Source organism: Aulostomus chinensis, chromosome 18 (genome assembly GCF_037954235.1).
Source record: "Aulostomus chinensis isolate RoL2024-O1b breed Wild chromosome 18, RoL_Achi_v1.0, whole genome shotgun sequence".
NCBI classification, from domain to species: Eukaryota; Metazoa; Chordata; class Actinopteri; order Syngnathiformes; family Aulostomidae; genus Aulostomus; species Aulostomus chinensis.
In genome coordinates, this window is record NC_141337.1 from 23,896,712 (window position 1) to 23,921,138 (window position 24,427).

The 24,427-nt window shown below is 42.9% G+C and overlaps 1 protein-coding gene across 5 annotated transcripts in view; it reads right to left on the reverse strand.

The window, feature by feature from the left end:
• pkn1b (protein kinase N1b) overlaps window positions 1-23,708 on the reverse strand; it is a 41,206-nt gene extending 17,498 nt beyond the window's left edge. Inside the window, exon 1 of one of the 5 annotated variants that reach the window (XM_086186285.1) lies at window positions 710-891. In XM_086186285.1, coding sequence (XP_086042411.1) covers window positions 710-799 — 90 coding nt within the window. In that variant the 5' untranslated portion in view covers window positions 800-891. Of the gene's footprint in view, window positions 1-709; window positions 892-7,776; window positions 7,957-23,254 lie in introns of those variants that run through there. The other 4 variants (XM_086186287.1, XM_086186284.1, XM_086186288.1 and 1 more) reach the window with 4 other exon arrangements.
• Between the last annotated feature and the right edge of the window lie 719 nt (window positions 23,709-24,427).

Sequence of the window (24,427 nt, forward strand, 5' to 3'; positions counted from 1 at the left end):
CAGCCAGCTTAGCAGATCTGATTACAACATCTTAGTTTTCTGTGTCCATCCAGCTACAAGCAGGCTGGGGCTTCAGCTCTGTAACATTAAAACTATAATCCATCTGCAACACAATACAACAACAGCCAAGCACAGCCTCCATTGCCAGCCACAGCACATAGCACAGGCCAAGAGGTTGCAGGAGTTTTACATCTGCTTTCATGTAATGTTAGGTCATCGCATAACTCTGGAGCAACGACAAAGTTTCAAGAAGGGGTAGTGGAACGAGGTCACTCAAAGTAATAGCACTGCACATGTGTGTTATTTGTCATTTAAGAGAGGAGGCACATGGGTGAACATGTCATGCTAACACATGTATAAGTCTGAATGTGAGCAGCAGGTGTTGTCACAATCACCACAAAAGAGAAAGAAAAAGCAGTGACACATCATGAAAGACAGGAAGGGAGAGTTTATGCTGTGACGCACTCCTGATCAACACAATACAACTTAATCCCTGGTGTTTTACAACAAAGACCCTCTGGGGCGAAGAGTAAGACAGCTCACACAGTGGGACGGACACACAAACAGCAGAGAGGAACAAAAAATAACAAGTGATTCAGAGTCACAAAGGAGATGCTTTCACAGGAAGTGAACGAGGAAGCTGACAGAAAAGAGAAGGGGCATGACAACGGTTGGACAAGAAGCCATGTTGACCCGCAGAGTTGCCTACCGAAGACTCCGTGTCACTCTGTTCTGTGTGTGCCAGGTAATCAAGGCCTTGTTCCCCTGGACAATCCTCCGCTGCATCCTCACTGGCCATGTTTGGCCTTTGGCTTCGCTCCAGGCCCCCCTCCCTCCCTGCCGCCTCACACACATACACAATCACACACACTCAGCACTAACAGCAGCACAACTCAGACAAGATAGAGAACTATTCCTGCCTCCTCAAAATCCAGGATGTCCTTCCCGCCAGGAATCAAAAGCCAGTCTAAATCCGGAGCGAGAGAACGAGGTAGAGAGGAAGAGAGAACAGAACAGACCTCGCTGTTTCCTGTTCTGCTCTTTGCCAACGAGAGAGAGAGATTGGGGCGTCATGCACTTTGTGACACACACACACACACACACGCACACACACACACACACACACACACAAACACAGACTTGAGTAGTTTTGTAAGTGAGAGAGCTCACAGCCTACTCAGCTTCCTGTAACTCTCTGTCCACAGCTGAGAGATTTGGTGGTCATATTAAATAGCCTATCAAACCAAGAACATATTTACATGAGTATTTGTACACATGTGAAGAGTGCGCACATGCACGTATCTGCTTACATGCATGCAGGTGCACACGGTGAAATGCAGAGGTCACAAAGTCTGTTGAATTAAGACAAAAATAAACCGAACAAAGGGTTTTCCACTGACCTCCTAGAAAAGACTTGACATTTGAGCATTCTCTTTTGTAACAGACTTCAATAAAGTAATAAATATAAATGGTTTCAGGAACCACCCAAACTTACCCCACATGACCGTTAAACTGCAAACGACAAACGATGGATGGAATTCTCTGCTTGACCCCTAAAACTAAACATGAACTAGACAGCACTCAGCCCAGCTCAGACCTCTGCCCAGGAGAACTTTTGGTCCCTGGCACCTCAATCAGCAATGAGTGGGCCCTGTGCACATCGTCGTGTGTAGCTGTTCTGTAGAGCAGGATGTTGGTAAAACCTGATAATGTTTCAATTTTGAATGAAGGAGAAGAGTGATGCATGTACAGCAGTGCAAATCTCACTTCCTGTGTCCACTAGATGGAGCTAGAGAACACCCATTGTACAACTTCATGTGAAAACAACACTGTAAGTTTGATGTAAATCAAATGTTGCTACACCATTCTTACTTCCTGTGACCCAGGGGTGTCCAAACTGGTCCAGTAAAGGGCTGTGTGGCTGCAGGTTTTCATTCCAACCGAGCAAAAGCAACACCTGATTCGACTTAAATCAACTACGCTGTGTCCACACTGCTCATTTGTTGGATCAGGTGTTTATTTTGCTCGGCTGGAATGAAAACCTGCTGCCACACAGCGCTTACTGGACCAGTTTGGACATCCCTGCTGTAACCACTTGGTTGAACTAAAACTATAACTTGAATTCAGCTTGTAGCCAGCATCTATCGCTGGTGAAATTCAACCAATCAGATCAACAAGCTGACAAAGAAGCCAGCAGAATTCAAGAGAAGAGTGAAAATTTAAAAAAGCCTTCAACTGTTTTCTTTGCTCTTCTTTCAACCTCTTCAGGAGTTGCCACCATTGCTTTGACCCAACAGCCTTGCTGTCCCCACACCTAAACCATGACCCTATCCCCTGAAAAGACGCTGATTAGCTGCACCACTGTTCGACTTGTGAGGCCACAAGCACAGAACTTGAAGCCTGGAAAGATGGATTCCGGTGTGATCTCACGGAGCCAAGCACATCACGTCGCATCAACACTTGACAGGAACCCATCACCAAGTTCTTAAGACCAAATAAGAAGAGCAGGAGGAATAAAGTGAACGAAAAACATGTCATTTCATTTTGGTGCTATGACTAAATGGGGTCAACTCAACAACATAACCCTGATAACTTATAATGGAGAAACAAACAGACAAATGCCAACAAAACAATGAGCTCCTCGGTGGAGGTCATTCCCAGCTATGCATGTTGACTGGGAGATGCTAGAGTTTTTCAGTTATACACTCACAGGAACACAAAGGCAAAGAGCTGATGGGTAACATCCTAGCTGACAGGGGGAGAGTACACTGCTCCGCACATCCTCGTCGCTGTTTGACTTCTGTCCACTTCCTGTCAGTGAAAGACACACAGGGTCATGGGATTATCTGACTCAGACACTCAGCAGTGTGGGGTCACAGACCCTGCGAGCCCTCACTGTGAGGCAGATGTCCCTTTCCTGCTTCTGATCTGTGAATTTATGCTTAGGGACAGAGAAGGCAAGAGAATGAGCCCCAAAGCCGATCTGGTTCTTCTTTTTCACCCTTGCTGCCATAGGGGATAAGGAAGTAAAATATCACAAAAACATGAATGACGTGATGGCACTGCATGTGAGCAGGAGGTAGAAAAGTCCTTACCGAGCAGCTCTGGTAATTAACGCATCCTATGCGATGGGGACAGGTGGCTGCACAGATAGCAGCCCCCATGCATCCATATCATCTCTCACCCTTACAAATATGGCAGAGCTGAAATTATTAACTCTGCTGTGATGAAACTGAAAACTGCAAATTTCAAAGCAAAACACAAGCTGCTGCAAAGCCTGTCGCCCCTGACTGTCCTACTCATTATGTCTGTGAAAGAGATAAAACTGTGATGGCCACAATTTCAGGAACTACAATTGCAGCTTAAATACACTGCTCTTAAAGCTGTAGGGTCCTCCCTTAGCCATGTACAGTGCATGCTCTTTCACTGTATTCAACTGTACTCGGAACATGGCACAAACCAACCTTGGACATGGAAAAAAATACGATAGAACTGTCACTGAATTTGGAACTCGAACCCAGCATCTTGGACAGGATCAGCTGAGCTAGTGTTTGCCTTCCTGACATCACGGTAAATTAGGCAGCAGACATGTCTAGCAGGATTAGCTTTACATAAATGTTTTACTTTGTGTCCTTACACAACTTAAAGATGCTACTTCAAGTGTGGTGTGGAATATGAAAGGTCTCCAGTGTAAAGACACGGCATGTGGGCCTTTAAAATTAACAATATGAATGTCACGATACAGTCTGGAATTTTACATGTTAAAACTTGTAAAGATAGCATCTTAAAAGGCTTTTTACCTCATCTTGGCAGTGGATGGGAAATTTTAGCACAAGACACTAAATGCATTTTGTCCGAAATGATACTTGCCTGCAATTAAAGAAGTAGGGTTGCATGTAACGTCGATGGGTGCCATGATTTGATGCAGCACCTTTAAAACTAAACGTTGAAGTCTACAAGAGCCACTGCTGCTCCTAATCACAGCTGACTTTGTCAGAGAGGAAAGGGAGGATTACCTCTGGACCACCCAATATCCTGATCCTGATCTATTTCATGACTTAGATTTGACAGAGTTATGCTAACACTTCCCATCCGCTACCCTTCACTGTGCTAAACTAATGCATAAACAGAGGTTATCTGTCTTGTCTGGCCTGGAACGATGGGAAATAAGTATATTTCCTAAAAAGGTCCTCTTTTTTTTCATGCTGCCTCAGGTCATGCATCGCCTCCGTCACACACACCGCTGCTCTATTGCTGCAAGTGGGTGACAGAACGCCATCCTTTTGATTAAGTTTTAATAGACCATCAGCTCACCTAGTCTAGGCTGTGTCTATAAATAGAGGTTAAGTCCATTTTGTTGGGGTGGAAGCAGTGAGCCATTTGCTATTGCTGACACGTTCATGGCAACACCATCAAAATGCATGCGACGATGTTAATGATGGGGCAGAGGAGCAGACTTAATCATTATAATGACATCCAGCCTGCAAGAATTAATAACGAAAAAGAAATCCTAAGCCAGATAATGCATGGAATTTTTCTGTGCAGGACTACAGCGATTGGGATTTACAGGAAGTCACTAGTAATGAAAATATGTGTATCAAAGTAGATGTGGATTGAAGTGTGTAAGACAAGGTCACTGCAGGAGTTTTAAAGGGTGTGGATGCTGTTTTTCAACATTTAGAATATGAAAGATGCTGCAACTGACATCTGTTGTTGGAAACTATAACAATGTGACTATGAGAGGAGCAAAGGTTATGATTTGCTTTATACAATCCAACGGCCAGATTTTTCTTATAAAAATACTGTTTTTCATCCCTGTGTGTGTGTGTGTGTGTGTGTGTGTGTGTGTGTGAGTGTGTGTGCGTGTGTGTGTGTATGGGGTACACACGTCATAAAAGGAAACTGCATGTGAAAGAGAGAGTGAGACAGAATTTAAGAGAGGAAACTCCTGTTTAAATTCTCGTCACATCCTGATGTCTGCACACAGCCTCATTCAGCAGGCAGGCGACGGGATTTGGGTTAAGAGCGTTGGGTAGGGGGTGGGGGTTGATGTTAGGTGAAGGGGTGGGGGGTGGGGTGGGGGCTGAACAGTGAATTCCAATTAATCTTTCTAAATACACATACACACACACAGACAGCTGCCTGTATGGCCTTGCACCATAGATAGAATAAAGTAAAGGAAAACAAATGAATTATACACTGATGCAGGAAAGGATGGAGCATGAACACTCAAATGTATACACACACACACACACACACACACACGCAACTAATGTACTGTGGCTGGTCGGTAATGAATAAAACAGCACTGTAAAGCAATGTCAGCTGGATGCTGAGAGTAGTAACAGAAGGGAACGCTGCTCCTCATTAAGTCAACACAGCTGATCAGAGGGACGTGGGCATCCAGCAGACTACTGGGTTTCCACCAAGCAAACTGAGCCACGGACTCTTATGTGGGTGACTGGAGAGCAACGGGGTCAAGTAACATGTTGGTCACAGCTCAGTCACGTCATGAGCCCTGCAGGAAAAACTCAGCTGCAGCCTCCCCTCCACTATTTTGATAAAGCTAGAGGATACTTCCGGCCAGGAGAAAGGCATCGCTCAGAAACAGATGGAGTGCAACGTGATTGCTGCCTGATGAGATGCAGAGATACAACAGCACAACGGCAATCCCAGGGATTTCAATCAAAAATCAGCCAAATTCCAAGTGCGTTTACAGACTCCAAATGGAGAACTAAGACGCTGGATTCTAAGCTATTTGATGTGATTTAATGTTAATACACACACACACATATTGATTTATATACAGTCCCTTGCTGACTCAGCTGGGAGAGCTTTGGGAGCAGTTATTAACATATTGAAAGTATGTAATGATCATTGTTATTGTACATACCAAACTCTACGTGTCGCCCCCATATTGAATTAGGCCGCAGGGTTGTGGGGTTTAAAAGAATCCAAAAATATAGACTCAGAATAGAGCAGAATAGAGCTATACGATGTTTTTTGGTGGCTCATAGATTTGCTCCAATTCCAGCAGTTCAGGGAGACGCGGGCTGGGTTCCAGGGTCTGTACAATGAAGATGCAAAATGATCCAATTGTGGAACCGTCTAATCACAATGGCAGAGGAAAGAATAAATAAGAACGGGAGTAAATTATACAGTTCTCCATGGGCAAAAGAGCTTCACTCAATCTTTGAGGAGGTGGATATGCTGTTTATCTATAGGAATAACCTGTGCTGTCATGTTAACTCTATCAAAAACAAGCTTCTACTGAAATGTGAAGAAAAATGGCTTGAAAATGCTCTGTTAAAGCCAAAATTAAGAACATATATGCACATCAAACAGAATTTTAGCCCTGACTTATATGTAACATCTCATTTATCACAAGCCAAAGATTTTGGTCGCACAGTTGAGAGCTGGTATTCTTTCTCTAGCCATTGAGACTGTTTGAATCAAAAATATTCCAGAGTGGGTGAGAATTGTGATTTGGGTGAAGTGGAAAGTGAGTCCCATTTTCTATTGTACTGGACAAATTATGATGATTTAAGAGAGCTACTATTTCATGAAATTGCTCGACTAAACCCTGAGGTGTTCTGGCAGTCAGATGAGAAAAAACGGGAATGGCTGTTTAATTCTGATGTATTTAAGTTTGCTAACTTTATTTCAAGAGCTTGGAAAAGAAGGCGAGGTAGTTTGTTAAATTAGTACTTACTTAGACTTTTTGAGTAATATATGGTAAGCTTCTGACTGTAAATTAGGACGTGTGTGATGATGGAGAAAGATTCTCTTTTTACATGATAGACTTTGTACTCTGGCTCTGACTTGTTGGAATTTATGGTATCGTGTAAGCCCATGCGGCCTGGGCATTCGGTTGTATACAATGACACAATAATAAAAATTCATTCATTCATTCATATATAGTACATAAATATATATTCATATTTATGCATTGTATCTTATGTCTTCTGCTGGTCGGCAATAACTGTTAAGAGTATATGCAAAATAATGATTTTAAGACAGAAGAGACCTGGAATCTTGGCAATAAAGTGGTGACAAACAGATGACACTATAGCAGATAACAGCAAAAAATCCAGTAAGGTGGATGTTTTCTAATAAAAGCTGTTATACGGCATCACGGTCTTCAAAAATTCCCTTTATTTAATTCAATTATGAAAGCAAATCTTTGCCTCGTTCTGTCCTGGACAAAAGCTACAGTGCTACCCGTTATTGTTTCGGCTGTAAAAACAGTGGATAAATTATGTTGAGCATTGCTAAATCCTTAACAAATGACTCGTGTCACTGTAGCAGTTGTAATCCCTTTGTTTGAATGAAAATTGCAGAGTCTAAGATTACACTTTTTTTTTTTAAATCAACATCCAAGTTAGCAGAGGGCTAACTGGTAGTAGTTGCACTGCGCGTGACCTACTGGCTTGACTGTAAAATGGTGGATGATTTGGACTAAGCATCAGGCAAACAAAACACAAGATGACTTGTTTCACGATCAAAATTTGGTCCATTGGGTCTGATAACATTTGGGAAGTCTATAAATGACACAATTAAATTAATTATTCACCCACATTGAAGTTAGCAGGGAGCTAACTAGAACTAGCCAACTCTGTGAATGTCACAGCAGACACAAACACCTTCTAGAGCTTTACCTGACCACAATGAGCTTGATGATCACGGTGTGAACTCATTTGGTGAGGGCCTGAATGTCAAGGATATTGATTTAAATGAAAATATGATTGACTAGAACATCCACCAATTAAGACTTACCGATGAAAACATTAAGCCAAGGTCAGTTGGGACCATACTTGTTGAAGACAATAGTAAATTGTAGAATCTTGAGAAGCTTCTTGACAATTACACTTTACAGAACAACTTCTCTCTGGCTAATTTTAAATGAAAGACCAAAACAGAACAAAACTGCAACAAAATCATACGAATGAGTAAAACAACAATCCCAGCTGAAGTGTAGTCTGGACCTTGGACTGTACGCGTTGCCTGCTAATCCCTACAATCCGTCATATTCCAGTGGAAATTCTGTTTCTAAATCTCCTTTTGCAGTTTTACAGAGCTACAAGGCTGTACTTTATCTGCTGCACATCGTGTGAATATGAGATGATTCTCCCAGTAAACAGGAGACAGACTATAATGGTGAGAGAGTGTGTCTAGTGTGTCTGAGTGCACATCTGTCTGTGTCTGAGAAAGTGTGTGTTCAAGCACTGTCTGCTCCACAGCTGGGAGGAACAGGTCAGCATGAATGGCATCTTTGTGCAAAGGTCGACCTTCTCAAGGGACTTCAGTAAATGGTTGTGTGTTTGTGCTCCCAGCTTTGTCCATTGTGAACTCTGCTGCAACAAACAGTTGCTCTGTTCCTGAGGAGTAACGCAGCTAAAACCCTCAGTGAGCTCTGCGATGCACATATGTAACTTGCTTCTGCCATGATGCATCCATGCATGCATGAAACATTCTGTGGATGCCATCAAATGCAGCAACGGAATAGTTATCTCAAAAAGTGACAGATGAATCTGATGTAGTCAGACCACCGAGGCCCTATGTGGGCCTACTTTAGGCGTTAAGCCGGCACAACCATGTTTACCATATTCATGTATTAGAATGCGAATTCTTGTTATCTAGAGGGCACGCAAGAGTGCACACACCGCCACTAAGGTGAATCTCCAGCCTTTGGCACTTTCATGGTCAGAGCCAAATGAAAGCTGCAAGCAATGATGAGCTGGCGTATGTCAGTATGCTGCTGCTCTGTGGCGTGAGAGGGAGGTGAAACCTGATAATAGCTGGAGTTCGCAGGCAGGAGCAAACCAAAGCTGGCACTACAGCGAAAATATTTCTTCCGTTGTGACTCGTGGAATAGATCTGACCCTGCACTACAGAACACACACACTTACCATATATGATGTTGTTGCACATCACATAAAGACAACACAGTGTAGTTTTTATGTAAATCAAATTATGTTTGTTACATCAGTCTTACTTTCTTTGTGTAGTCACTCGGTGACACGATAAGACAGTGACTGTTATTCATCTGGAAATCACTTCAGCTCAGGACTTTCATCAAATGTGTTAAGTCTGGAGTAGATCTGACCATGTGAAGTGAACTCACAGCAGTTCTGTGCTCTATGGTGAAATATCCAAACTCGCTGCCTCACCATGGTAACACAGAATACTGAAAACTCTTAGTCTTCACAGTAACCAATCAGCAAGTTCCTAAGGGGTTTCTCGCCAAATATGAGATGGATTAGGAGGAGTACGGCTCAGTTACAAAGATGTTTTCATGCTTGGTCTTTGGTCTGATGAGGGCTTGTTTTTTCTTTGAAACCGTAACAAGAGAAGATCCACTGAACAATGAGCTTCCACTATCTATAGGCTGTTTTCAATATGCTTTGTCAAGTGCATTTAGAGATAATATGATAGTTTAAATACAACTTGTGCTCATGTGCATTATCACAAAAGATATTTCACAAAGTAGCAGGCAGAACTTATATTTGGATAATGTTTCCTCCACTTTCATTAAGTCTTTGCACCAAGAACTGTTAGGATCACGGAGCCAATAGCATAAACACACTGATATCATGCTATCTAGGTGTAGTCTTCGACCACAGGAGCTCAGGAGTTGCCAGGTGTTGGACTTAGAGGAGAAACATCTGAGAAAACTAAGGTTTCATCCCTTTATCTGTCTCAAAATACAGACGAACAAACAAAGGAGCAAGACCAGGGTCAGTATTGGTTCTGCATTTCTATGGTGGTGTGCTCTGAAATTCCAAAAGGTGCCAAAAAGCCACACCAAAGTACCCACTTTTCTGCAGGACAGGTATGCTGATTGCAAACAAACAACTGCACCACTGAGCAACTTTAGCCCCTGACAGGTTCATGTCCTTGTTGTTCATGTGAGACAACAACATCACAAAATGGGATTCCTGGGGCTACTCTGTTAGCGTAGCTGAGAGGAAACGCAGGTCACTACAGGCACAGACCAGCACAGAAGGGAAAAAGTTTCCTTGAATTTATACATACATATTTTTCTGAACCCTTCAGTGGACATAACCTGCATATAACTTAAGTTGTTGATCTGCAGCAGTCAACTGGAATTAGGCTTCTGGAGTTCAGAGGTCAAACAATGAGGCTTTACAGTCACATATCTTTACCAGCAGACTGGGAAGGTGGGGAGAAAATAAGGAAATGGTAGAGGAGGGGATAAACATTAAAGATGCAAAGATGTAAAAACTTACACTGTAAAAATTGATTCAGCGCATTAGCCGGGATATTGTTTCATTGTTAGTATGACAATAAATTATTGAGGTTTTAATGATGTCTCAGTATTTTGTGGTGATGTTATAATGAAAAATGTTCAAACACCATCGAACGATGAGTAATTTTTTTCTCTTTTTTTGTTTAAGGTGGCTTTTGTCACTTTTTCTGTATTTTACTACCTCTTCCATCTCTGTCCATCCATCCATCCATTGTCTACCTCTTATCCTGTTAAGGGTGGTGGGGGGTGGAGCCTATCCCAGCTGCCTTCAGGTGAGAGGCGGAGTTCACCCTGGACGGGTCACCAGTCCATGGCAGGGCCAACACATACAGACAGACAACCATTCGCTCTCCCAGCTACGCCTACGGTCAATTTAGAGTCTGGATTAACCTGGTCCCCTCTTGATGTCTTTGGACTGTGGGAGGAACCCACGCAGGCACAGGGAGAACATGCAGACTCCACACAGAAGGACCCAGTGCCCGAGCTGGAGCTCTAACCCAGATCCTTCTTGCTGTGAGGCAACAGGGCTAACCACTGCACCACCGTGCAGCCCTCCATCTGTGTCATTGAATTAAAAAGAATTTGAACTGGATAAGGGTCTATAAATGGCCAATGACCAGAAGAGTTTAGACACTAAAGAAAGATACTGATTTGACATGTAGAATTTCATCTGGCAGAACAGAACAGTGCAATAGCAGAGAAAGGCTTGTAAGCATCTTTGGTCATTCGAAACATGGAGGCAACCATGTTAACATGGCGGTGCCTGTGTTGAGAGTGGCTGCATTGGTTTATGAAAGAGGTCTCTATCACCACTGTCTATCTCTTTTTAACAGAGTCATGCTCATAATTTCCTCCTGCTCTGCATCTCTGAAGTCTTTGCTTGAATAACAATAAAAAAGAATCTTGAATCTTGTCTTTACTGTGAGTTTGGACGACCCGGCCCTTGTCCGCAGCTGTAGAAACTGATCTGATTGGCTGGTCAACGTCAGTGAATCAGCGAACGATAAAAGAAAAGGAAGTGAGCAGAGCTGAAAATCGGTTTTGTCAAGCAGGTGTGTACAAATCTTTCCTCTTGTTTTTCATCTTCATCTCATCTGATTGCTTTTTAATCTCTTAAATCTTCTAAATTTTTTAATGTTTAACAGACTTAACCTTGAGAAGAAGAAGATACACTGCAAAACTCAATGTGAGCAACACGAAAATGGATCTATTAGTATCAAGTTTATGTAATCAGAAATGTTTGTTTTTAATAATTATACAACTGGAAAGTACTGAGAGCTTTTACTTGCAGCTACATGGAAATGTCAAACAGGTACGATTATGTTCACCTTTTTAGACTATTAGCTTGCAAATATTAATTGACTAGAAGGCAGGCGGAGAGCACATACCATCATCAAGGTGAACTTTCAGCTCCTGGCACTTTCATGCTTGGACCCGACATAAAGTTAGAAGCAGTGATGAGTGGGCCCTGGCATCCGTGCATGCATTGCAGTGTTTGGCTGCTCTGAAGAGATAAGGGGAGGGGGGGCTGATAATATTTCTGTTTTATATTAAGGAGCAGACTAAAATGTTCCCTGTAAAGCAGCCTGAACTCTTAACTTTTTCAAGTTAAAACTATATTTCTACAGTTTGAGAGGCAGTGGTGATGGCTAGAGGGCCCACAATATCTTGTAAAGTTAGGGTTTGATTGATAAACAATCCACATGTGATCACAATAGTCTGAGTTTCAGATAGACAGCAACCCTCAAGGACTAGTTTGTCTATGTTATTGTGTTGGAAGGATCCATATTCGGTCGAATCTGTGAGTTCTCTGCAGTCGTCTCCGTATTCAAAGAATATCTCAAACATCCTCCTCATGCTGGCATGAGCTTAGCGAGGATAAAATGAGGGTTAGAGCCAAGCGGCGGTTCAACTTTTCTCACCTTGGAGGTAAATACACACGCAGGATAACAGCAGGTAAGGAGGAGTCATTTTCCAGCAAGGTGTTCAGAAGTGTTGTAAGATGCACTAAACATAGATGTTATATATAGTAACACTGCAAAACCTCTAACCCATCGCTGTCATTTATCATTCCAATCTGGTCGTTTCCCCGATAAAATGAAAATTGCAAAATTAATTGCATTGTACAAAAATGAGAGTCAACACAATGATCCAAATAATAGGCCAATACCCCTACGACCGCAATTTTCCAAAATCTAAGAAAAACTCTTTAATTCCCAAGTTTCTTGGCAAACAGCAAATAATTATTCATGGAGAAAATGGATTTAGAAAAAACCAACCACCTCTATGGCAATAACTGAAACAATAGAAGAAATCTCTAATGCACTGGACCACACACAAAAAAAACAATGCTGTTGGAATTTTACTGATCTTAAAAAAGCTTTTGATACAATCAACCCTACACAACAAACTTAACCTGTATGGTTTTAACACTTAACAGGACTTAACAGGAAGGGTACAACATGTTAAAATGGGACAGGATTCATCAAAAATTCTTGGCATTTCTTGTGGTGTCCTCCAGGGGTCCGTTTCGGGACCAAAACTGCTCAGTGTTTGCATTAATGACATATTTGATGTATCTCAGTTGCTAAAAATTATACTCTTTGCAGATGACACCGACATATTCTTCAGTAGTAATAATAAAAATGAGGAATTAAATAAACTGAGGAAATGGATGGATATTAACAAACTATCATTAAATTTAAATAAAACTCAGGCAATGATGTTTGGAAATTCTAAAAGTAATTCAGAACTACAGATAATGATTGAAGGTGTCCATATTGACACTGTAGAGGAGTTAGAATAGACAGTAAATTATATTGGAAAGCCCACATCAGACACATAAAAACAAAAAACTCCAGCAGCCTTTCAATTGTAAATAAAGTGAAACCACTGTGTTAAAGTGTGGGGAAAGTTACCAATGCACAGTTGATCCATTAGTCACTTTCCAGAAAAGAGCAGTGCAGATCGTTCACAGGGTGGGATTTCTAGGACACACTCACAATCCGTTTATTCGGTTAGTCAAAACTATTGAAAAGCCATGATCTTGTAAATAATAATCTTGTTCAGAGCATTCAACAAATTACTACCAAGTAATATACAACATTTTTTCACAGTTCAGGAGAGAACTCATAATCTGAGAGGATATAGAGATTTTCTATAGCCAAAAGTCAGAAACCACTCGTAAAGGTTTTTGTGTGTGTGTGTGTGTGTGTGTGTGTGTGTATGTGGTGTGACACATTAGAACAGTCTGGATATCCGACACGAGAAATGCCAAAACATCCCCAGAGTTAAACTGTTGTATGAACATATGGTCTGGCCACAGTATAAAGAAAGCGCCTATTATACCATGTTAAATCAATTTCTGTCTTCAAATGTTGATGTGTGCTTGTTGTTCCTCACTAAATCGGTACGTTTTATCCATAACCTTTCTGGTATCGTTGTTCTTACCATCGCTGGTATGTGCTGTTCTTAACTAGTAGTGGTACTGTAGTTTTCTTACCATTATTGGTATAAAGTATTAATAATGTATTGTATCGTAAACTGTCACCCATGGTAATATAATGTATGAATTTTCTCACATCTTTTTGTTATATAATGCAAATACTGTGGAATAATTTATTATAATCTGGTATAGGCCTTTTTGTTCATTATTCTGGTTTCATGATAAAAGACAGGAGAAAGTATTAAAAAAATCTGTGTTAAGTTATTGACGAGAAACAGGGCTGGGTTGAAGTAAATTCTCTACTTCCCACTCTTTTTCGTGTATTTATGAATTAACCTGAATCTCGAACCTGCATGTCTCCGATTCAAAGTATTTGGCTGATATTTGTTGTATGCAGGTTATTTATGTTGTAAAAAAATGCTGTACTGATCAAAAGAAATTAATTCAATCAATGTTACAAGTTTGTCGTCCCTCATGGATGTTCTTACACACTTGAAATGAATCCAAGCGCCTGAAACATGAATGAGTTCCTGTAGGATTTCATCCACGACTATAGTATATCCCCCACTGACTGGGACAACTCCAAACACAAATGTTGCATCAATCATGCACGGATGTCCATAAGAGATTTGACCAGAAAATCACACACACACACACACACACACACGCACGCATTCTGTGGCTTTAGGATCCCTGCCCACTGTCCCTCCCTCTTCTATCAGACAGAAAACAGGTCATCTAACATGCTTTATGGCAGATGCTTTATTTTACTTGCAATATGTTCCCAAGTCACCCACAGCAGTCGGGAGGGGATGGGGGGGGCAGGAAGAGCCCCGCTATGGGGTGGGATGGTTGAGCAGGAACGATGGTAATGGACATGAAAAGCAGATTAAAAATGATTATTGCTGATGGGCCGAGGGGGGATAAGAGGTCCATTTTATAATGCAGACGATTATCCCCCTTTACTGATGCCGTTGATTATAATAGCGTGGCACTCAAACACGAGGCAGGACAAGGAAAAGCATGCCAACTGTGCAAATGTTTACAGCTTTGACTTCTATTCATTACAGTTTAATGGCTAATGAAAAACAGACCACATTAGTACAGGCGATGTGCTTTAAGGTCACAGCCTCATGCGGCGCTGAGCAGAAATATTCATTATATGGTTTATTTGGCTACTTATTTGGTTGGTTTTAAATGTTCCAATTAGTTTTGTACTATGTGGAAGCGATGACAAGATCTTTAATGTGCTTCTCTTTAGAAGCAATGATGGCACCCATGTAGTGCAGCGGCCTAGTTTGTTGCAAACCAAAATAGGGGCAGCTAGTTTGGTTCCCATGTTCCCTTCAGCTTGGTTGGGTCAGACAGCATGTGTCCTGGTCATTGCCGTGGTACCTCCTCTGGACGGCCAGGGCGCATGCTCGGGGGTGGGGGGGGGGGTTGGGAACTGGGAAAATAGCATGATCCTCCAATGCACTATGCCCTGTGAAAGGATGCATCCAAAGCTTCCACATGTGAGGGAGGAGGCATGTGGTAAGCCTGTGGCACTGAGTGGCAGAGGAGGCGCAGCTACGACCATGTCGGGTTGGTAGGGGGAATTGGTCAAAAACACAAAATGGAAAAAAAGAAATACATACCATCCATCGTCATCTTCCGCTTACTCCTACACATTAAGGGTCGCGGGGGGGCTGGAGCCTATCCCAGCATCAACGGGCGAGAGGCGGGGTTCACCCTGGACAGGTCGCCAGTCCATCACAGGGCCAACATATACAAACAGACAACCATTCACACTCACATTCATACCTACGGTCAATTTAGAGTATCAATCAGCCTCGTCCTCAAATTGATGTCTTTGGACAGTGGGAAGAAGCCGGAGTACCAGAGAGAACTCACGCAGACACGGGGAGAACATGCAGACTCCACACAGAAAGATGCTGACCACTGCACCACCGTGCAGCCTCAGAAATACATACATTTTAAGTAAAAAAGTAACATAGGTCATAGCTTGCTATGCTCACCTTGAGCCACGACAAACTGTAATGTGAATGTAGTTTAAGTCTGTGGAGACCAGACACAGATAACATGAGTGTCGTAACTTGTTCAGCCAGTTAGTTGACTCTGGCTGCCTCCTTGAAAATGTAACTGTTTTCAGTCATTGCTCAAAGAGATGACCAAATAATAGGTGGATACGCTGCGCTTTTTAGCACCGTCGTTTATTGACAGACCATATGTAGTCACCGTGTGTTGCTGTGCGACGTCTTGCCAGATCTCATTACAGAGTGTTGCTGAAACAGAGACAGGTAAATTACTTTTCTTCTGTTTTTGCTGAAATGTCACAGGGGTGTCAGAAATATATTCAGCCAGTGACTCTGGGTTACATTCTGCACTCATTTTCAATCTCAGTAGAAACAGACTCAACCTGCTGCTAGTCTTTTATGGGTTGTAGCCCATGAGTCATACACTCATTCCTCATCATGGAGAGATTCGTGAGCCCCTTTTCCACTGGCAAAAAAACCCCACCAATAACAAAAATTAATAAATAAACATGCCAGGAAAAAACGGAAATGTAAATCACAAAGAGAAAGGGGTTGCTGTACTTTTTAAAATGGGTTTACCCAGGTTAAGAAAATACCTACACAATATGTGTGTATTTGCAGTGGGAAAAGGTTTCCTCCTGCATACACAATCCCGCTCCCAATGTAAATTTAAACTTAAGGGAACCTACAGGGGTCCTCAGGATCATTCATTTACTCAAGAAGACCGACTGCTTGCTGGCTTTGGTCTTTTTTTGATGAGGAAAAATGTATGAAATACTTTTTTGAGAAAGAGCAAAAGAGTTCCCCATGAAGGATGCTAAAATAATGCATTACAGCACGATTATCAACGTTCTCAGTTGAAGTCAAAGTCAAATCAGAGAGCAGCAGCCTCACATCTCAGCAGAACTTCCACTTGTGTGTCTCCTACCTGGACTTTCCCTCCAGAGACACTGTATCCTATTTATGTAAGCTTCTTTATACTCCTCGAGTTACACTCTGATAATGTCCAAGGCACTGTTCATGGCGGTTCGATAAAAAAAGGCCAACCTGACAATGGCACCTGGCCACCATTTGTGCCCCAGTATTCCACTGTTCCAACAATTTCGCTGCAGACATTGCAGTGATGACAATGGTTGCAGTTTGGGTTACGTTTTTAAGAGCAACACTTTGGTCTCTCCCTCTCAAACATGCAATAATAGCTGCTCTTCTTTCCTGTCTGTCTCACTTTGGAGGCCCGGGGCTGACAGGACAGACAGGCCTCTGCTGTGGGTGATAGAATGGCAGAGCACCGCTGCTCCCATGAAGCCTCAGATCAGTGCTTCCCTTAAACCCAACACCACCCAACATATAGGCTATCACATGACCTCAGTGCCACATAACTCATCTCAGGTGCCTCAGGTGTAACCACAACCGGGTCACACAGCCCTGGTTTCTCTCTACTTCAGTTTCTCAAATGAATGCGTTCACCTCACTGCTTTCTGCTTTGTTCCCAGTCAGTTACAGAGTTAGCAAGTGCTGCCGTCTGTGGAGAAATTAGGATCTGATATCACCAAAGTAGCACAATGAACAAAATCCATGTGTCTTTTCAGGTTCTGGAAAGGTTAACTAAAACTGGATCATGATTCATAGCTTGCTCACTGTAGGATCTTCCTCCATATTGGAGTCTTTTTGATTTGAAACAGAATACACAGAGGATGAACCACAAAGACAGCAGTATGCTAATCTGCCCATTCACAGACGCAGGGTCAGCAGGTCTCTGTGGGTCCCTAAGGCTGCACAGAGATGAGAAGGGTATCTGTCCTCTCGTCTGACTCTGGGGACGATGGACAATGAGCACATTTCCCCAAAATTTGGCTTGTTACTTAAGGACATTTGTAACATTTGTTTTACCTGATGAATGCCACTAAGACATCCAAACAATGCATGGACGCTGTCATGCTTCAGTCAGTCGTGTAGTTGTACGTTGTCTGGAAGTGAGACGGCTTTCTGAGTGTAATCCTGGACTCAGGCAGGAGGAGCAGTTGTTGGGGGTTATGGCACTATGTGGGGGCCTGAGGGTACCGAGAGAGGGTCCAAGACACAGTGAACTCCTAATCCTATTGTTCATTGTAAATGCAGCTGGAGACACATGATTACGAGTCTGGAACTAGACATCGCTGTGCATTATAACACCTGTGAGACCATCAAGTCCACTCTTACGTCGTCAGGGGCCATTAGAGGAATGGAGCAAGCGCCTTCTATTCTCTTCTCCCTGATCAATAAAAAAGTAATTTCATTGGGAACTAAAGGGGTTGCCTTTGCTAGCAGCTGCTCCTCACATTCACAGAACTCTTACTGATAAAAAAAAAAACGTCGGGAAACTAAGAGAAATAAACAATTCATGAGAGAGGCTGTACAGGTTACTCAAAGTGAATCTTATCGGCTCAGCACAGAGCTCACGTCCGCACCAGGAGGCTTGATTTACTTTCCTTCAAGGCATCTCAAGGAGGGTGTGCACATGTTGAATGGGCCATGAGAAAAAATACAGAGAAGAGCTAATAGTCGTGCTATATTTTACAACCTGTGACAGTGTTTTCAACAGAAGCAGCAGAGGGAGAGAGAACAGATTAGGTTGTTACGGTGATTTTCCTGGGAGCAGCTTTCTAGTCGTGAGTACATCCTTGACGAGACATTCAGTAGGAAAAAATGAGAAAGAGAAGGTCCAATCACCACAAGCCGTGCCTCTGACCACTCCTTCCTGTTCCACTCATTGTCCTCATCACCATCGTGCCCCCTTGATCTCAATCAGCCATGTCTGTTCAATGACCAAGAGAACCGTCCTGGCAGTATTACTGAACACATCAGCCTGGGCAGGATTCACACAATCATCAGTGTGTGATACGGGTCGGTCACATGGCTGTAAACACAGCGGGGCAGGAGATACACCAGAAATGCCTCTCATCCTAGACTTACCAAAGTAAAGGTGCCTGATAGGATTTCAGTTAGAGCCTGATCAAAACATCAGCTCATATTAGCTATAATATTGCTGTGTGCATTGATCAGCCTGAGACATAAATTGCATCCTTCCAAATGACCGTACAGTAAATCAGATGAATAAAACACAGAGGATCTCATAGCGGGCCGCTGCACGACTCCTACCTCGCTGTACCTGTTAAATTAGCAAGGAAAAATAGGGATGGGCTGTTTAAAAACAAACAAAAAACAAACCCAGTATTGTACATACACACGTATCTGAATCTTCCTTACCAGCAAAAGTGATATTATTACAAATTATGATATTGTGAAGAACACAGTAGCAAGTCTGTGTAACACTTCAGATCAGACATTTTAAAGAGACCACTGTGATACAAAAAATAGAAAAAAAAAGTCATGTAAAAGATAAAAGAAAGATAAAACATGGGGATGAGCGGCAATAAAAGACCGATGAGAAGGCTGCTGGTAAAACAGGGTTTTATGCCTGTTGTAAAGACCTCAGTGTGAAATGATCTAGGAGGGTGTGTGTGTGTGTGTGTGTGTGTGTGTGTGTGTGTGTGTGTGGAGGGAGGGGTTTAAAGAGAGCACATGAGATGAGTGGCAGTGTAATATATGAGATAACAATCACATACATCCACTTTACAAACTCCTTACTGAAGGTCACAAGTCACCACGATTAACTTTTGAATTAAAATGCAGACGTGATAACGTTAGACTGGTAAGTTCTTCACTGAAAATGATGTGATGGATGGATGCCCCGTTGGTCCTTGTTGAAACAGAAAACCCCACACTCAGCAGCTGACCGTACATAGGGGATAGAGTCGAGATAAGTAGACTGTAACATGATATTTTACTTTAGCAGCAGGAACTGAAAGCACCTTTATGGGAGCGCAACATTCATTCCACACAATGGTGGTGCAGTGGTCAGCACTGTGGCCTCACTGCAAGAAGGTTCCAGGTTTGAGCCCCAGCTCGGGCACAGGATCGTTCTGTGTGAGTCTCCATGTTCTCCCTGTTCCTGCTGGGTTCTCTCTGGTACTCCAGCTTCCTCCACAGTCCAAAGACATCAAGAGGGACCAGGTTAATCCAGACTCTAAATTGACCGTAGGCGTGGCTGGGAGAGCCAATGGTTGTCTGTCTCTATTTGTTGGCCCTGCATGGACTGGTGACCCGTCCAGGGTGAACCCCGCCTCTCGCCCGAAAGCCGTTGGGATAGGCTCCACCCCCCGCGACCCTTAGCAGGATAAGCGGAAGAAAATGGGTGAATGGATGGATGGATGGATGGAACTGAAAGCACCTCTATGGGAACGCAGCATTCGGAAGAAGCAGGGTTCACTCACAACAACTGATGATTCAATGACTCAGCAGATTCAAGGCATGAACAAAGGACAACTTATATCTCAAGAAACAGTAAATACATGACATTGCCAAACTTGCAAAGTCATTTGAAGTGAATTTATTTCATCAGTGCAGACCGAAGCCGAAGTATTAAAATTGTGCAAAAGAAGGTGCAGTGTCGATACTGCACACGTTCCATCAAGGGCTGCAATGTTCAGCAAAACCACAGTTCAGGTTGCATCGGGGTTTTTGAGTCACGCTTTCAGGAAAGATGTTCAGAGAAAATGAAAGCAAACCCTAGTCCATCACTCTCAGCTGAAATGAATAAATAAGCTAAACTAGAGAGCACTCAGAGAGCACATTCCTCCGCCAGGGCGAACTTTGGGCTCCTGACACTTTGACGCTGGCCCTAATTAAAGCTGTGATTAGGCTGCTGCCCATCGACTGAAATGGTGGTGAAGCCTCATCATACTTGGGTTTTCCAAGGGTGCTGCCATCTCACAGCTAACACGTCCTGGGTTCGATTCCAACAGAGGACGCTCTGGGCGCTGTGTGGCATGTCCTCTCCTCCGTGTCACCGGTGCCCACACCTTGGGTGGGGTCAGCAGAGGGGCCTTTCTGTGTGAAGCTTACACCCCCCACCCCCCTCCCAGGAATTTCCTATACAGGAACCCCTCACAAAAACATGCAACAATCTTGGTCATGATAGCACCTCCTCTGGTCAACTGCCTGATGGGAGGGGAAAAGAATCAGTGGGAATCACGTGATCTCTCAAGCGCTACGTCCTACTGGTGCAAGTCCCCCCTGTCTCATGACAAGAAGCGGTCAGCTGATGGGCCACGTACAGGAGGACACGAGTCCAGTTCGGAGCTCTGGTAAAGACAGGTAGTGCCCAGGATTCGTAGCAAAATTGGCACCGGGGGTTTGAAAAAAAATGGATTAAAAAAGGAACAAAAAGAAATCGTGGCTATTCTGATTTTACATGACGGAACAGATTAATGAGTGATGCAAATATCACTTCCCTCGTTCACTAAGTCGCACTAGAGTATACACATTTACCATAAATTCTGTTGCTGTACATCATGTGAAGACAACACAGTGCGCTTCTGATGTAAATTCAAGTATGTACATATGGCTTACTTCCTTTAACCACTAGGCAGCACCATGTTTTAAATTCAGCTTGAGATATCTTCAGGCCAGGACCCTCATCAAGAGCCTGGGTCAGTTACAACAGTTGTTCTGTATCCAATAAGTCTGCCTCACCATGGTAACGCAGTTCAATGACAAGTCTTCACAGTAACCCATCACAAGGTTCTCAAGGTGTCTCAGGCCAAATTTAAGGTGGTTATGGTCCACTCACTGGGACAGTACATCAAATTGTAAATCAAAAACAAATCAAAAACAAAACCCGTGCCATTTTCTGTTGCCATGACTTCTCTGCCCCAATGTAATGGGTTCTTCCTTGGACCCCCTGCAGCCGTCCATCATGTTTGGTGAAAAATCTGCCACATGACTTTTTCCTCACCCTACAGACAGACCAACACCGAAAACATGACCTCCTTGGCAGAGGCGATCTTTGTCGTCATTTTCACAGCTCTTTCTAGCTGAAGGTGAAGCTGACAAGCTATTTGTGTGTGTGCGCGCTTAGAAGCACAGAATTCACACAACTTAACATGCCGAACCCCAAAAATGGTGGTTAACCTGTGCTGACGGAACCTTGAATGCTACCTGGCAGCGTCCCTGCGACGGGGATCACTAACCCAACACTGAAGGACTGCCTGCTGATGGTGAACTGAGCTGAACCTGAACTCAAAGCTTTAAATTTTTAACGCTTCCCTCCATTGCGTCCTGGGCTGGACTGACGCCAGGGCAGCTGCAACCCAACCCCCCCCATGTTAGACCTACAGCTCTGGCTCCTTCCATGACTCACCCCTGCCTCCACCTCAGGACTATTACTGTGTCACTAACAGCAAATCATTTCATTTAGTTCGGCAAATTGAATCTGTTGCAAGGCAGTAATGGGAGGTAAACCAAACTGAATTTAGCTTTGCAAACATTTCATGTCCTGAATGGCTTTAACCTACTTTTGAGTGCGAAATACAAGGTCACACTAACAACAACAACAACGCACAAAAATACTGTCTGGATGTATTAAACTGCATTTTTAATTGAAGATTGGGCTTAACACTTCAAAAGGCATCCTATAAACTGCAGACTATCACTAAGTTTTATCAATTCACTCCATAAGACTTTCAGCACCACTCGAGGTAAAACTGGTATTTTAGTGGACAAATGACAACACAGCATATCTGCTCTAATACGAACTCATTTAATCTTGTGCTTAATAAATTTCATGAACTAAATGATGCGTTTGTTAGTTTGTAAATGGCCCCCTTTTATAGTCCTGTTGTTTTTCGGTCTTCAGTCTCCGTTAGCTTCCAGCTACAAGTGCGAGGGAAGCATTTCCTCATTTCCAAGATGTCCTATTAAAAAGACTTGTTCAGACTTTAAGATATCTGAACAAATGATGACATTTGGGCTTTAAAATATCACAACAAATGATGACATTTGGGCTTTAAAATATCACAACAAATGATGACATTTGGGCACCATCAAACATGGGCCTGAGATGGCTGATGTTAGGAAAGGGCTTAAACAGTAGGCACCAGCATTTTAGAGCAGAAAGAAGAAATTGCCATATTTTGGAGTTCACATGTATGCATGAATTGAGATCACTTTTTTTGTTCAATCATTTGGTTTAATTCACAAAGCAATTAAATAATGAAATCCTTCTCCCTCGGACGATTCAATCCCCAGCTGTGACTCATGGACTATCTGTTGCACCTCATGTAGATGTTGGCCAGTGTGTACAATGTCAGCGTGCATGCGAGTGTTTGGATGTCTTTGATCACTTTTTTCTTTAAGTCACGGCCTCAAATAAGCCAATAATGAGGTGTTTTGCGGGTCCCCATCACATTTGAAATGTGATTTCTGCATAAATCCTTCTTTATAAGTGTTCAAACTAATAAAATCGGAATTATTTAGATGCAATATTTATTTACTGGACGCTTTCCTTCATATTTCCATCCCAGATCCTTCACGTCCGCACAGATCAACCGCAGTTCAGGTGCAGCATCCAGATGCCTTTGCGATCTAAACGTGTGACGCATACACGATAGTTGGGAAACTCACTTGTAGCTCGTTGTTGTTGGCCATCATGCGCCAGGTGACTTCTATTAACGCCGGCTTCACTTTCCAGCTCAGATCATGGTGGATTTACAGCAGGGCTCCTCCGGTGGCGAAAACAAGCGGTCGCACAGTGAAGAGCGTGTGTTTAATAGTCCTGTGGTGTTGACATCGCGGCGTTGGGAGACAAGACGGGGGAGCAGGTGAGGGGAGAGGAGAGGAGACCATCACCTCCTGTACTCTGGGACTGGGATCTGCATCACAGTGCCGTCTCTCCTGTCTGCTGCGGGGACCTCATCCTCATCCTCAGTGAGGGAAACAGTGCCAGGGAAGCGGATTCGCCGCCACACTCTCCCCCGAGACTGACGCCATCCTCCCTGCCACGGTAGGTGCACTCCTGATCGCCTCTGCGGAGAGTCGACACCCGGACCCGGTGAGCGATGCTGAGCGGGAGGAGGGAATGAACTGGGAGGCAGCGTAAGAGCAAAATTTATGACATCCGGTTGCAGCTTTCAAAATAAAACTAGCATTGTGCAGGAACAAAAGGGATCTAATTTATTGATGTTCTTTTTCATTTTCAAAGAGCCGTTTTCACTATCAATTGACAGAAATAAGAACAACAAAAAATAAATATATTCTGTGGAAAATTGTTATTTAATAATAGATAAATACATCAATAAATGCATAAAGTAATTGAAAAATATTAAGTAGGAAATTTTTTTTCCGCTGTTGCAGATATGTTCATAGAGTACAACAATTTCTTTCAGTTAAGACAGAAAAAATTTGATTTTGTGAGAAATTTAGACATTGCAATCGCTGTTGGTCCCGAGTCAGATTAAGATGTGCAAAAATGTGTTCTTTGACAAAAGGATTGGATTTATTTTTTTCTCTCTATTTCATCTTACAGACTGGAAACAAAGCCAAGGGGCTATTTGTAACTCATTGCTCCTGCACATCTATTGCGTACTTACGGTAAATGTCATTCACCCAAGCTTGCAGTGGCTCCAGTGTTACGATCACACACAATAGGTGTCAGTAGCAAGGAGTTACAAATAGCCATCAGGGTTTGCTTCCTGTTTATCTCACTGTTGGCTTGTGTGTGACAACACATTTATGCAGAAGGAAGTTCCATGAATGAGGCCTAAATGGTGTGAATGGTTTTTTTTTTTTCCATTTATG